Source organism: Nansenia antarctica, assembly GCF_963989245.1.
Source record: "Nansenia antarctica genome assembly, chromosome: 5".
Lineage (NCBI taxonomy): Eukaryota > Metazoa > Chordata > Actinopteri > Argentiniformes > Microstomatidae > Nansenia > Nansenia antarctica.
Window position 1 is genome coordinate 22,340,781 of NC_137690.1, and position 13,050 is coordinate 22,353,830.

General features: G+C 41.7%; 2 protein-coding genes across 2 annotated transcripts; both read left to right on the forward strand.

The window, feature by feature from the left end:
* Positions 1-103: 103 nt before the first annotated feature.
* cfap251 (cilia and flagella associated protein 251) lies at positions 104-7,771 on the forward strand (the record flags this gene model as incomplete). The annotated part of the gene is made up of 20 exons (XM_080531471.1): positions 104-397; positions 588-728; positions 1,285-1,394; positions 1,485-1,593; positions 1,830-1,910; positions 2,157-2,234; positions 2,321-2,362; positions 2,666-2,868; positions 3,548-3,736; positions 3,895-4,145; positions 4,274-4,425; positions 4,561-4,734; positions 4,875-5,059; positions 5,241-5,355; positions 6,171-6,334; positions 6,491-6,581; positions 6,681-6,824; positions 6,991-7,219; positions 7,361-7,462; positions 7,629-7,771. 20 exons carry the CDS (start codon positions 104-106, stop codon positions 7,769-7,771), a joined length of 2,997 nt encoding a protein of 998 aa, XP_080387597.1.
* Positions 7,772-8,573: 802 nt separating this feature from the next.
* LOC308157294 (B-cell CLL/lymphoma 7 protein family member A-like) lies at positions 8,574-12,086 on the forward strand. The gene is made up of 6 exons (XM_080530829.1): positions 8,574-8,701; positions 9,481-9,562; positions 9,723-9,816; positions 9,918-10,091; positions 11,100-11,203; positions 11,319-12,086. Exons 1-6 carry the CDS (start codon positions 8,610-8,612, stop codon positions 11,388-11,390), a joined length of 618 nt encoding a protein of 205 aa, XP_080386955.1. The 5' UTR covers positions 8,574-8,609; the 3' UTR covers positions 11,391-12,086.
* Positions 12,087-13,050: the final 964 nt, after the last annotated feature.

Here is a 13,050-nt window from a genome sequence, read left to right on the forward strand (position 1 = left end):
ATGATAAGCAATACTATACAGTGGGGGGATTTATTTTATTTCGAATGGGGGCACTTATTCATATGTTCTGAATCTGAAAGAACAGAGTGTGGTGAGCTGAGTGATGTCAGGAGTTGGAACAGACAGCAATGACCTCCTGCCAAGCCCTCCAGAGGAGCAGCAGGGCACAACTGGCAATGTGAAGGAACAGTGTCCAGACAAGGATGGAGAGGTCCTGGGTCAAAGAGAGGAGGATGGTGAAAGTACGAGTGAGGAGGGTGTTCGTGGAAATGAGAAACCTGAGCCAGATGATAAATCTAAGAATTCTGGGGATCCAACTGTTTCTCAAGTTTACACAGCCACCTCAATGACATTGTTACCCAAGCAGAAGTCTTCTCAGGTCAAAACCCAAGCACTGGTAAATTAATCTTTTTTTTTGTCTTTATAAGTGTAAGTCTTAGAATCACTGACTAGAATCAGCTAAATGTACTGTCGGCTTTCTTTGTAATAAGTCAAATAAATTATATGCTAACTGTAGCACTGTCGGTTGGGTGCTTTGCCCAGCATCTCATGTCACTGTAATTGTAATTGTAACAGTGTGGTTACAGACACTGGAGTGGGCTTTCGGGATAAACCAAGCTCTACCTGTCTTCAGCCTACAAGACCAGGACAAGCTGCTGATCCTATATGGTGGGGCCCATGTTGCCGTCATGTTCGATCACACCTCAAATTCCCAGCATCTCCTTCAGGTAATGCTCAGCTGTTACATCTTTGTACTTCACCATCCTTCAGCCACACCACAGCCACACATCTACAGAATCACTGCTGCATAGTTTCCCATCAATACAATCTTGCAGCAAGATTTCATGTTGAAAACTTGGCCAGATGCTCGTTGGAAAAGACCAGTGGGTACAGGGAGTGCAATGTCAAGTATAATGTTAGTAGTGTAAATACTTGATGGTAGATGCAAAGTTGGGTTCTTGAGGTGACCCTACCCTTATCCCTAACCTCCTTGACCATAAATCTTACCTAACTATAACCCTACATCTTACCTTAACCGTTTTAAAACTCGGTTTACTTTAAAAGTGTCTGGCCCAGTTAGTCTTTTCCAATACTATTAGGGGTACTTCACCAAAAACTATAGCTGCAAACACCCTCTCCCTGACTGAAAACTTGTTTTAGTCTTTGTAAATAAAGTATGATGCTGGAAATAATTAATATGAGGTCAAATTGTCAATGTGAAGATGAAAAATGAAACATACAATATATATTTGTGACATAAACTCAAGAACTCATTTACCACAGGGTCACTGCAGCCCCATTTCATGTTTGTGCGTGAGTGAGGATAGGAGCTGGCTGGTGACAGCAGACAGAGGACATGACAGCTTGGTGATCATCTGGGACTCCTACTCTGGGTAGCATTTTATTCCACTGTATATTTGCAATGGATTTGTTTGTTTTGGGAATTTGTAAGCCTGACAGTAGTTGTTCGGCTTGTGTTCCAGGATTCCTGTGCAGACGTTATTTGATTGTCACACTGAGGGAGGTGTAGCAGCTTTGGCACTGTCAAAGGACTCCAAACACCTGGTAACTGTCGGAGCTGGAGAAGTTCAGGTGAGTTTTTCAGTAGCAGGGCCAGTAGCTCCTTAAAGCTTCATTTGAAATTCATGATCCTCAGAGTTACTCAAAGATGCTTTCCATTCAAGATAAATTTAGACATATTTGAAATATATATTTGTAGTCAAAGAAGGAAAAAGGGAAGGCAAGACATCTGAAACGTTGAGATGAGCCTGTTATGTATTTTAGCTGAACCCAAGAAGACATACAGTGAGGTTCTGATCTCTTTGCAGAGAGTTTGTGTTTGGGACTGGGCAACTGAGACAGACGGTCCATTGTATGAAACTGAACTCAGCCCAGAGTATGGTTTTCAGGTAAGCTTGTATAGTCTCTCACTATATGTATAGGCTAGTGTATTTAAACCATTGGGGATTTCAGCGCATTGATATTATTTAAATTTCATCTGGGAAGAATTCTACATTTGTATATGTATATCATTTTGATCTCCTGCGTGTCCCAGATATACAGTAGATGACAGAAAGCTTTAAAATGAAAGCAAAATAGATCATATCTTTGACAATGTGTGAGTCTGACATATTCTGATTGGTATTCCTTATCAGAATCACATCCTTTTTAATCCAAATGACTGCACTCAGCTGCTCAGCAACAGTGAGAGCCAAGTCTTATTCTATACCAGGGCAAGTACCAAATATCTGTTTTATTGGTGGTATTACAGTTTTTGTAGAGGTATGCAGATTATGTGATAATTAGTCATTTCTTTCAGGAGAAATGTCTGGATTATATTGCCCCGGAGCTCTTGGATAAGGTAAGGACTGTCAATGTTTTTTTGTTTTGTTTTGTTTTTCTTGGAAGCAAAATGGTCAATAATCTGTGCTTGGATCACCTATTTAGCCTATTGATAGCATACTGTTTCTTGAGGGTTTACTCTCAATGCAGTATCTACTCTACTCTTCTCTATTCTACACCTACATAATTGAATACTATTTTGAACATGCCCTTTGTACCCCTAGTATGCAACCATTCATGGAATATCACATAACTTCCTCCACTGCCATCTCTCACTGCCTCTCCGTTTCCCTTCACTGATGCTTTTACCTTATTTTCTAAGACTTTCAACAAGGTTGTAGGCACCCTCAGCCAGTCTGTGTTCCACTGGAGGGGCCTTCAGGCCCTCTCTGCCACCTCTGCAGGCAACCTGGTGCTGTGGGACATGGTTAGAGGCTCTTCTACCACCCGACCCCTCATCAGGAAAGCCATCAAGCTCATCCCACTTCAGAAGGACAGCATCACTGTGCTTACTCTGATCGACAGGTGAACCTGTAACACCATACCCATGTGGGTAGTGGTGGTCTAGTGTGGGTAGTGGTGGTCTAGTGGATAGTGAGTTGGACTTAAGGTTGGTTGTGAGTTCAAATCCCACCTGAAACCACACCACTACTAGTGTGTCCTTGAGTAAGGCACTTAGCCCTCAGTTACTCCAGGGGGAGTAAAGTCGCTTTGGATTAAAAGCGTCCGCTAAATGGCAAAATTAATTAATTAATTAAAATTAACCATAAATCAGTAGTAAAGGAGCTATCCGCTTGTTAAGTCGTGACGTATTTCCGGGGCCAACGTTGGCTGAGGCGCTGTCTTCGAGATGCCGAAATAATAATAATAATAAATTATATTTATATAGCGCTTTTCCGAGGCTCAAATACCCTGACAATATGGAGAAAACGGTAAAGTGCTGTGTCCCTTGTTGTATGAATAGATCCGAGTCTAAAAAACGATTAAACTGTCATTCTACCGCTGTAGTTCACAGGTACTCCGGTGCGGAGAATTTCTGATTTGGACTCGGAAATGGCTAAACGTCACTTTTGACGTCAGACTTAACAAGCGGATAGCCTCCTGCTTGGACAAGTCTGACTCCTTTACCACTGTTGAAGTATTGATATTGGACACTGGTGTGTGTAGCTGTTGTTCTCTTACTTTTGTACCTTTGACTCCTTAGCTTCATTGTGACGGGTGACACACTGGGCCATGTGAAATTCTATGATGAAAACTTCAAGCTCATCAGCTGGTACAGCGAATTCAACCTGGACCCAATCACATCCATCTCCTTCTCCAAAGAGGTCCCACCCAACAGCAGTCAGGGATATCTGGAGGACTGCACTTGGGAGGCGAAACAGTTTGATATTCGGTGAGAAGCATTATGATGAATCAGAATCAGAATCAGATCAGAATCAGAAGACTTTTATTGCCATGACATGTAAACATGTTAGGAATTTGGTTTAACATGTGTAACATACTTATCTGTTTTGGCCAACTCCCTGTCTCTAACCCCTCTCTTGCCTGTAGGAACTTTGTTTTGTCTACAGTCAACTCTACGGTGGTGCATGTGAAGGCACAGGGTGGTGTGCTTCAGATGCTGCTGCGCGAGCATTGTGAGGCACTACATGCTGTGGCCTGTCACCCCAAGCAACCAATTATTGCCATGGGCAGCCACAGCGGCATCCTGAAGGTGTGGGACTATGATAGGAAGCTGCCCATCTGCAGCAGGGTCTTTGAGACAGAGAGGCAGATTCAGTGCATCACATATGATGCCCAAGGTAACCCAGCAGATGCCTTTGTCGGTTTGATTTGAGATCATTAGTCAAAGTCCAGTATGCTGATGCATAGACACATCTCACATTGATTTCCCCAAAAAGTGAAAGAAAAATACACATGCTGTATACAGGTTTTTACATGGCAGTTGGCTTTGCCAGCGGAGCCGTCCATGTACTGGATGCTTGCACACTGCAGAGTGAAGCAGAGGAGTGCTTCAAGAACAGCCAAGACTGCATCACTCACATGACCTTCTCCCAAGACTCCCTATACCTGGCCACAGCGGTGAGCAGACAAATCAGATGTGAAACAAACTTTGGAATAAGGAAACTATCAGGGTAATATTTGTCCTGATGACACTTTCTGGTTAAATCTGCACTTGACTAAATGCTTTTCCCACTGTTCATGTGCCTCGGTCAGGATGCTGGAAGAGCAGTGATGGTGTTCCGCTTGCACACTGGTAAGGGATGCCAGCGATGGAAGTACCTGGGGAGACACCACTCCCACTATAAGCCCATTATGGACCTCCTGTTTGGGGTGTACCTGGACAGCACCCGACCCAGACTACTCTCCCTGGGCATGGACCGCAGACTGGTGATCCCCCTCACTTTCACACTAGGAGGGCTGTCGTGTAGCTTGTGGTTTTATATACATTTTTGAATTTGTGTGTCCTAGTAGTCAACAGAATAGTTGTGTGTGTGTGTGTGTGTGTGTGTGTGTTCTTGACTGCCCAGGTGGAGTATGATTTGGAGAACAGCAGTGAGGATGAGCTGCGTATCCTGAGCTACGAGCGCATTGAGCAGAGTGCTGTGCCTACCTGCATGGCCTGGTACCCTCCCCTCACCACAGAGGACTTTCTCCTCACAGCCTCAGACACCTACAAGATGAAGCTTTTCAACAGCACCACAAAGATGTGCAGGTGAAGGCCCAAAGATGAAAGGCTGCAACAAGCCAGTCATCTGACTAGTCCCGTTACATTTAAAAACTAACATAATTAATCACTTGATCTTGTACTAGTTTCAGCTGAATGATCTTGTCACACTGATTGTAATTGGGCTGTAGGTTACAGGCCACAAATTCTCCTGGTTTTCCCCTCACAGAAAGACACTCCTTGGCCCCACATTCGGGTCTCCAGTTGAAAAGATGGTCATTCTTCCAAAGTCAAAGCACCATGGCCCAAGCTCCCGTTACCTTGCATACATCACAACAAATGAGGTAGGTGTTGAATCATTCCCAGTCTTAGCAAAACTAATAAGAGTAGTGGCGCTCCATAAAAAGAGGTTGGAAATTCTCATGTCAATTCTCATGTCAAAGTCTCTATTCTCATGTCAATATCCAAGGTTTTTGAGAGATTTTTAATCAATTTGAGGATTTTCTTCTCAACACAAACTGCTTCATGAATTACAGTCCGGTATTATAGCAACCCATTCCACTGGTATTTGACAACGTTGACCACAGCATTCTTTTAATGCTGTTAATTCATGAAATGTATGGGTTTAAATGAGTTAGTAGTAAATTGGTCAAATCTTATCTGAATAGAAGAAGTATGCAGAAGTACATATGAGTATGATATTCAGGCTAGAGAGTTAACCTGCAGAGTATCCCAGGGGGTTATATTTGGGCCTCTTTTGTTTCTGATCTATGTTAATGATATGCCTTCTGCAGAGAGGTGTAAAGTTGTATTTCTTTCTTTTTTTACATCATGTCTTGCAAAATCCCAGATAAATAGAACTGCAAATAGCATTTTCTTCTACACTGGCACTTGTCTGTGGAACAGTCTCCCCCTGCACATTAAACAGAGCCATAGTACAAAATATATACAAAAGGCAGGTAAAGCAGTATACTTGGATGACAGTAACTGAGTAGGATTATAGGTTAGATCACCTCTTGTGTGTGGAGAGGATAGTTAAAAGTGTTTCAAGAGGTCAAGTAGTATTTTCATATGCATATTTATGAATATTGATGTTTTTAGTGTTGATTATTTATTTAGTATTCACATTTGATTCAATGTCATCCTGTTGTTTTTCAAGGTGGGTCTCCAGATTCTGCCTCTTGATGGGAATCCTCACAAGTCGTCTGCTCTGATCTGCCACCCGACAGGAGTGTCTGCTTTGGCCTGCTCCTACGACGGCCAATATGTCTTTACTGCAGGAGGGTCTGACTGCACAGTCCTCTCATGGGAGATCAGTCTGAAGTGAGTGGATCCTTGACTGATAAGGTGATATCCAAAAGATCAACTGCAAAAGGCAACGCTGATTTATTTTCCTATGAAACTGAGTGTGGTCCTACTGAGACACGTTTTTGTCCTGTCGAATACGTTCTTAATAATTTCTTTCTACTGCATGTTCAGTGCATTAGAGGAAGCCGCTGCCCTGGGTGGAAAGGACCTGATGCCCTTTTACAGAGTCCTGGATGGAGGGAGAGATGGGGAACTTTTTAGAGTGGGTAAAACTGCTGGAATCTACAGCAACAAGTTACCTAACTTTATAGTTTATGGTTGAACAATTATTCTGTGTTCTTATACTTTTGTTTTCCCTTAGGAAATGGAGGATTTTTTCTATTACTGTCAGCTGCGCAACCAAGGTATAGACTCCATGGAGACACGACAGGTGTCCACCCGTATCCCCCTGGCGGAGGTGCCCTTCGTTATGAGGGCTTTGGGCTTCTTCCCCACAGAGCAAGAGGTACAAGTGTCCTCAATGAACCAACACTCAATATATGATCAATAGCTTGTATTCTAAGGGTTTTCCCCTCAGTTCGTCAACAATGATATTAATATTCCCAGCTACAACATACTTTAATGGTAACGAAAACAGAATAAACTCCTCATTCTTATTGTACTCTGTCTAGCTAGAGGACATGCAGAACGAGGTCAAGTTCAGCAGGTATGCTGAGACAGGGAGATATGTGACAGACATTGACCTGGAGGAGTTAATTAAGCTGTTCGTCAACCACCGGCCAGCATTTGGCATTTCCAGGGAGGAGCTCCTTTTCACATTCCAGGTCCTGGGTGATCCCTATGTGACAGGAGAGCCTGTGGTGAACAGGGACGAGCTGCTGGAATCCCTCCAGGCCAGGGGTATGTTATAGCTATGTATCTGCACATTATTTTAGTCAGGCATCTCAGACGCATTTGTTTATTTCCACACTGTCCAGAGGTGTTCCCTTGTTCTAGGGCAGAGCTAGTATTTCATTTTAAACATAATTTTCTTTACCTCAGGGGAACACATGACTGAGGACGAGCTGACAGAATGTTTCACCACACTGTTAGGCCTCAATCCAGAGGGAGGCAGATCTGAGCTTGGAACCTTTCAATGTGAAGGTATGTATCACTCACCTTAGAGATGCAGCTCAAAGCAGTGTCTAAAATGTGATGAGAAAACACAGTCACCCATTAAAACTGTGTGTGTGTGTGTGTGTGTGTGTGTGTGTGTGTGTGTGTGTGTGTGTGTGTGTGTGTGTATATGTATATGCATTCATTCATTCAGGAGACTTGCTGGCACGAGAGATTCCAGAGGAGATATCCATGGAAACATTTGCAAGTGATATACTGGGTTTCCCAATTTTCACCAGAGAGATTGTTCCCTCCTCTCAAGAGGGAATGTCACCGTCAGGGTCTGACGTTTTCTAAGGGGAATTGTAAAAGACTAATTGAGAACTATTACAATATACACATACACATAGTTGAATCCTTCTACAACTTCTGTGTGTTATATGTATGATTTGCTAATAAAAATTAGTTGAAAACCACACATGATTTATGGTGAACAATAAACTACTTTCTGCTTTATTGTGTCAATTCACTTTAAATGGCTTGAATGTGAGAAATAAAAAATATATTGGCTGTAAATTGAGATCTCCAGATGTCATTCTTTAGACATAAACTTTTCTATATGAGGGGTGCCTAAATAATGTAGGAAGATGCATGCAAAACGTTGTGTCATAGTTTTCAGAACGAAGTTCTTCATGGTGTACTCATACTTATGTGTCTACATTGCTCAAGGACAGTAACATTTCGTCTTAAGCCAAGAAGAAAGTCAACTGAATTAATTCTACCAATTGTGCCATAACCACATGCAAGTGATCAAGTGAAAATCCAGTATAATTAAATCATCACTACAGTGATGCAGGGCAGGCTATGATCCGGTATTTTAATGATCTCGTATTAACGTGATATTTATGTCCCGTTAAAGTGATAACGATCTCATAAAAATGACGGGACTTTTTTTGTGGTTGATAGCACTGCGCCGTCGTAGATTTGACATTTCTGGTGAAATAGAATAGTGCAACTTCTCGCCTGTTGGCTTACAAAACACAGTAATTCAATGGCGTTCAATGGCTGCTTTGCTTTGCGTGCTCTCTGCGCTGCGTTCGGCGCAGGCGCGTTCCGTCCCAGAGCTGTGTTGAGTGTTACATTGTGTCTGCTACAGACCGGCGAGGTAACACATTCTACCGTGAGCAGAGCAGCTATGTCGGGGAGGTCAGTGCGCGCGGAGACACGGAGCAGGGCGAAAGATGACATCAAGCGGGTTATGGCTGCTGTTGAGAAAGTACGAAAATGGTAAGAGGAAAAACTTTAAGCTTTTTCTAAGACCAGACAGCGGCTATGCTAGTGGGGGAGGAGGAGGAGGGACATGACATGGAGAAGAAAGAACAAATGAAAGGAAAGAATAATAGACCTACACTTGAATTTGGTCGGATGATACCTCGGCCCAGGTGTGCCGCGCGTCGCGCCGTGATGAAGGTGGCCGCTGAAAACAATTGTATGATATTTAAAACATATCCTAATCCATAAAAAAAAAATCTTGTGAGTAGAAGCCATTTCGTTGCGGTCGCATGAAGCCTTTGCCTGTTGTACAATACTACGGGACCGGCTGGAGAGAGCTATAATGTACAACTGGGATTTTGTGAAATATATCCGCAGGATGCATTTCGACGATAGTGCGTGACGTTGTTTTGTTCCTGGGGTTTAAATTTAGCGCTCGTTGTGTCCTAGGCCAGGACAACAAGGGCCCAGGGAAGGGAGAGGGGGGTGAGGTGTCTGTCTGTGTGTGGGGGGTGGGGTGGGGGGGGGGGGGGGGGGAGCTCAAGGGTGATAGCAACTCCAAAGTTGGCAAATAGATACATTGGTATCAAGTTTAGAGACATTGTTACTACGTTCAGTCATTGATTGTTGCTATGTTTGTGTGATAATTTGCCAAATCTGAATAATTTCACCCTGTCGATTTAAAAAAAAAAATGTTCATAGGAAGTAGGCCTTATTATTTTTTATTGGAATAATGCACACAATGCATCAGTTACCAACCACTTGTTGTTCCTTATTTGCCATACATGCTTCAGGGAGAAGAAATGGGTGACTGTCGGAGACACATCATTGCGAATCTTCAAGTGGGTGCCTGTGGCCGAACCTAAGTCAGATGATGTAAGTTCATTGGGTGTTTTGGGGAACCAAGCCTGCAATTCTACTGCCGCCCCAGGAAACATGTGACATAAGTTATTATATCCATTCATAAAGTGGATAAAGGAGGATAACATGTAAATATGTTGAGATTAAATCGATGACTAATTAATTCGTCTTGCAGAAGAGCAAAAAGAAGAGGGGAAAGGATGTCAAGTATGGATCAGAGGTTACCACACCAGAGAACAGCTCTTCTCCTGGAATGATGGACATGCATGGTAAGGGCATGAGGAGCAACTTGCAAATGACAGACAACTGATGTTATTTTTTTGAAATTACAGTTATACTGATCATCTTTCTGTCACTCGGCATTTCACAGATGATAACAGTAACCAAAGCTCCATTGCCGACTCATCCCCCTTGAAGCAGGAGACTAGCAATAGTGCCAGCCCTGCCCCGGAAGCCATGGCAACCTCTTTGAGTGACAGCAATGATGCCAAGAGTGACCAGAGCCCTGACAAAGAGAAGCAGATGAGCACAGATAACAAGAGTGGTCAGTCAAAAGAGGCTACCTAAGCACAGTCATGTGTCAGCCTAACTAAGCAACATAATATTTGCCTATTTTTTTATTTATTATTATTTTATTCTGTTCTAATTGTTAGTTGAAACTAATTTAACTGATTTATATTGATCCACTTGAACATATAATTACATCGTTTTAGAAGACATATATATGTACAAAAATTAAACTAGCAGTAAAAACCCTAACCATAGGCCTATCGAATGCAAGCCATGCATACAATAAATGTGTTTAAATATCTAAAGACTGTGATAAAGACAATGAAGGTTTGTAACGGTCCTTGCCAGCCAGATTAGCTTTTATGGCTTTTCTTGAAAAAAAATACTTGAATGGATGTACTGAGTGATTCAAAAGCTGGTGAAGGGGTTTCAGAGAGTTATATTTGATTTTGGGGGCTAGCTTTACAAACAGGCTAGCCACACCTCTGAGCTCTATAGCTAGCTTATATGAAATGTCATACATCACAGCTTGTGGGTAATCGCTTCAGCAGGAGCTAAGAAAATAGAATGCATCGCACAAAATATACATACTTTGAGCTAAATGGACACTTTTGGCGTTGGATCATTGTACAATAACATTGTGCAGCACCAGGATGTCATATATCAGGTAAAAACATCAACATTAATAATTAATAATAATAATGTAGGGCAGGCCTTTAAAGACAAAGATGCAGTAAATATGGATACTGCCCCGTCAGATTTGCCAAAAGGTTTGGTAAAGTAGAAGTAGTGGATGTTGGGTATTCTTCCTTATTTCAAGGTTTATTTCTGGAAAGTATGATACAAACTTCTACCAGACTTGGAAAATGCATATTTGAATATCAGAAAAACATGATGTGCTTGTGTCTCAGAAGTGCAAGCGCTGTAAGGCAAGCATAATCAAGCACACCCCAGGTTTCTTAAATATAGCTTTTGTACAATCTAAATCTATTTGTTCTGTGTTTTGTCAACCAATGCTTAGACAGACTTTATTGTATTGCAGGAAAGAGTCACCATTCAGAGTTTACAACCACAAGTGCAGCCAAGAGAGACTGCAAGTCCACAGGAGAGAAGGAGCCCTCCTCAGGCACTCCTCTCACTACTCAGGTCCTCCCCTTCACTATCCAAGACTAGCATGCAACTCATATGTTTTTCTAATACAAATTACAATTTGTAAAGTTGTTTTAAAATGTTTTCTGTGTTTATTTGTTTATTTTTGCAGGAATCTGAAGATTGTGCTCCTTCAAATAAGAGGGGCAAGTTAGAATCATCAACTAGTTTTGAGGAAATTTAACTTCATCTGACCTCTTAACCAACTGCCCCACCTTTCAACATGTCCTCAACCTTCTGTGTCTTCACTTGTCCCTTCTTCTACACTGGTCCCAGAGGAGTCTACCCACCTCTCTCCTCAAAATGAATTTGAAACTGAAACTGATCCAGGATGATCAGTTGAATGGTGCAACTCTACCCAAGGTCTACCTAAACTGCATGATACAACAGCAGCAAGATCTAACATTTTGCCATCAACCCCTGCTACTTTTGTTTTCACTCTCCTATCAAAGTACACTCATTTCTGATCAGTTTATTGTTTTACTCAGGAGGGTCAATACACTTTTTGAATCCTATTATGACCTGCTGCTGTTGTAAAATGTGATACTTGCTTTTACAGCTTAGCAATAGTTGATGTTACTAAAATAAGTATTCAGTTAGTGGCACCTCCCGTAGCAGACTGTAGGATACTTCCAGATTGGTTCTATGCCTTAAATTGCTAGAACAATGATAACTTGTGTACTGCTAGATTTGATTTTCTATGTCCTGTATACTATGTTCACTCTTTTATACCAAATGCTCTGTTTTTTGTGTTTGCTAATACTTTTGAGTGCTGGAAAGAAATTACTTAATTACCCCATACTGAATGTAGGTTACTTGGTTAGATATTGCTCTTTGAATACCTCATGAAAGTCCAGCAGTGCTGGCATTACACACTATGTACAGGTAAAGATTATTAAACAATATTGTAATTTTCACATCTGCTTGCAAAATATGTCGGCCTGGTTGAGAGTGATGCTTTCTCATCACCCACAGCCCAACACATGGTGTTATAGTTAACCTACAGAAAGTCCAGTTAATATTGTGTACTTTTTTGAGCTTTTTTTTAGTGTTAAGTTTGAGTTGGGTTTAACTTATTTATTTCACAAATAGTGATTGTGATGTAAAAAAATATTGTTTGAAATAAAAACCGAACACATCAATGTGCATGCATAAAGATGCACTCCATAACGTTTGCCTCTAGGGGCGTTTATGAATAATACTTTTTTTAAAAGGTTCCTATATTTTTTTTTAAATATTAGGCTACATTAGGAAACTTCGACTCACTAGACAAAAGTCCATCTCCACGCCCACGAACACTTGGTATTTAGCTACATTAGCAAGTCGAATCTTTAGTATCCAACCCTAATTCAAACAAACCTTGATTCACATTATTATATGAAAGGTGTCACATTTCGAGGTAAAGCGTATACCAAAATATCTGGTGCAGTTTGTCCAAAAGGATTTAATGTATGCAAAAGTTGCTGCCCTCCCTCCTGTCGGGGTTATTTCCAGCCTGGGAGGGTGTTGCTCTGACTCCAGCCAATCACGTGTCGCTCTGACTCCAGCCAATCACGTGTCCAGAGACGACGGAGCAACACAACAGGTCCCTTCACACAAGTCTAGAAAGCCTTGATGCAAGACACACTTTTGTTAGCTGGTAGCAAAATAGATTAGCGAAGTTGAAGTACAATTCACAACAAAGAGGTAGAGGGGATAGAAAAGATAGAAATGATTTATTCGAGAACCCATTTTGGAGAAGATAAAGTTTATCGGTCTCGCATAGAATTGAGTACCTTGTTCCATACACTTTGCCACTGTACTGTTTGCTAACTTAGACAACTATCTGGCTAGCCTGCTAGCTA

Coding starts and splice junctions, on each gene's coding strand:
- LOC308157294 (XM_080530829.1), top strand. CDS start 8,610: ATGTCGGGGAGGTCAGTGCGCGCGGAGACACGGAGCAGGGCGAAAGAT. Junction 10,092..11,099: donor GAGCACAGATAACAAGAGTG/GTCAGTCAAAAG, acceptor ATTGTATTGCAG/GAAAGAGTCACCATTCAGAG. Junction 11,204..11,318: donor GCACTCCTCTCACTACTCAG/GTCCTCCCCTTC, acceptor TTATTTTTGCAG/GAATCTGAAGATTGTGCTCC.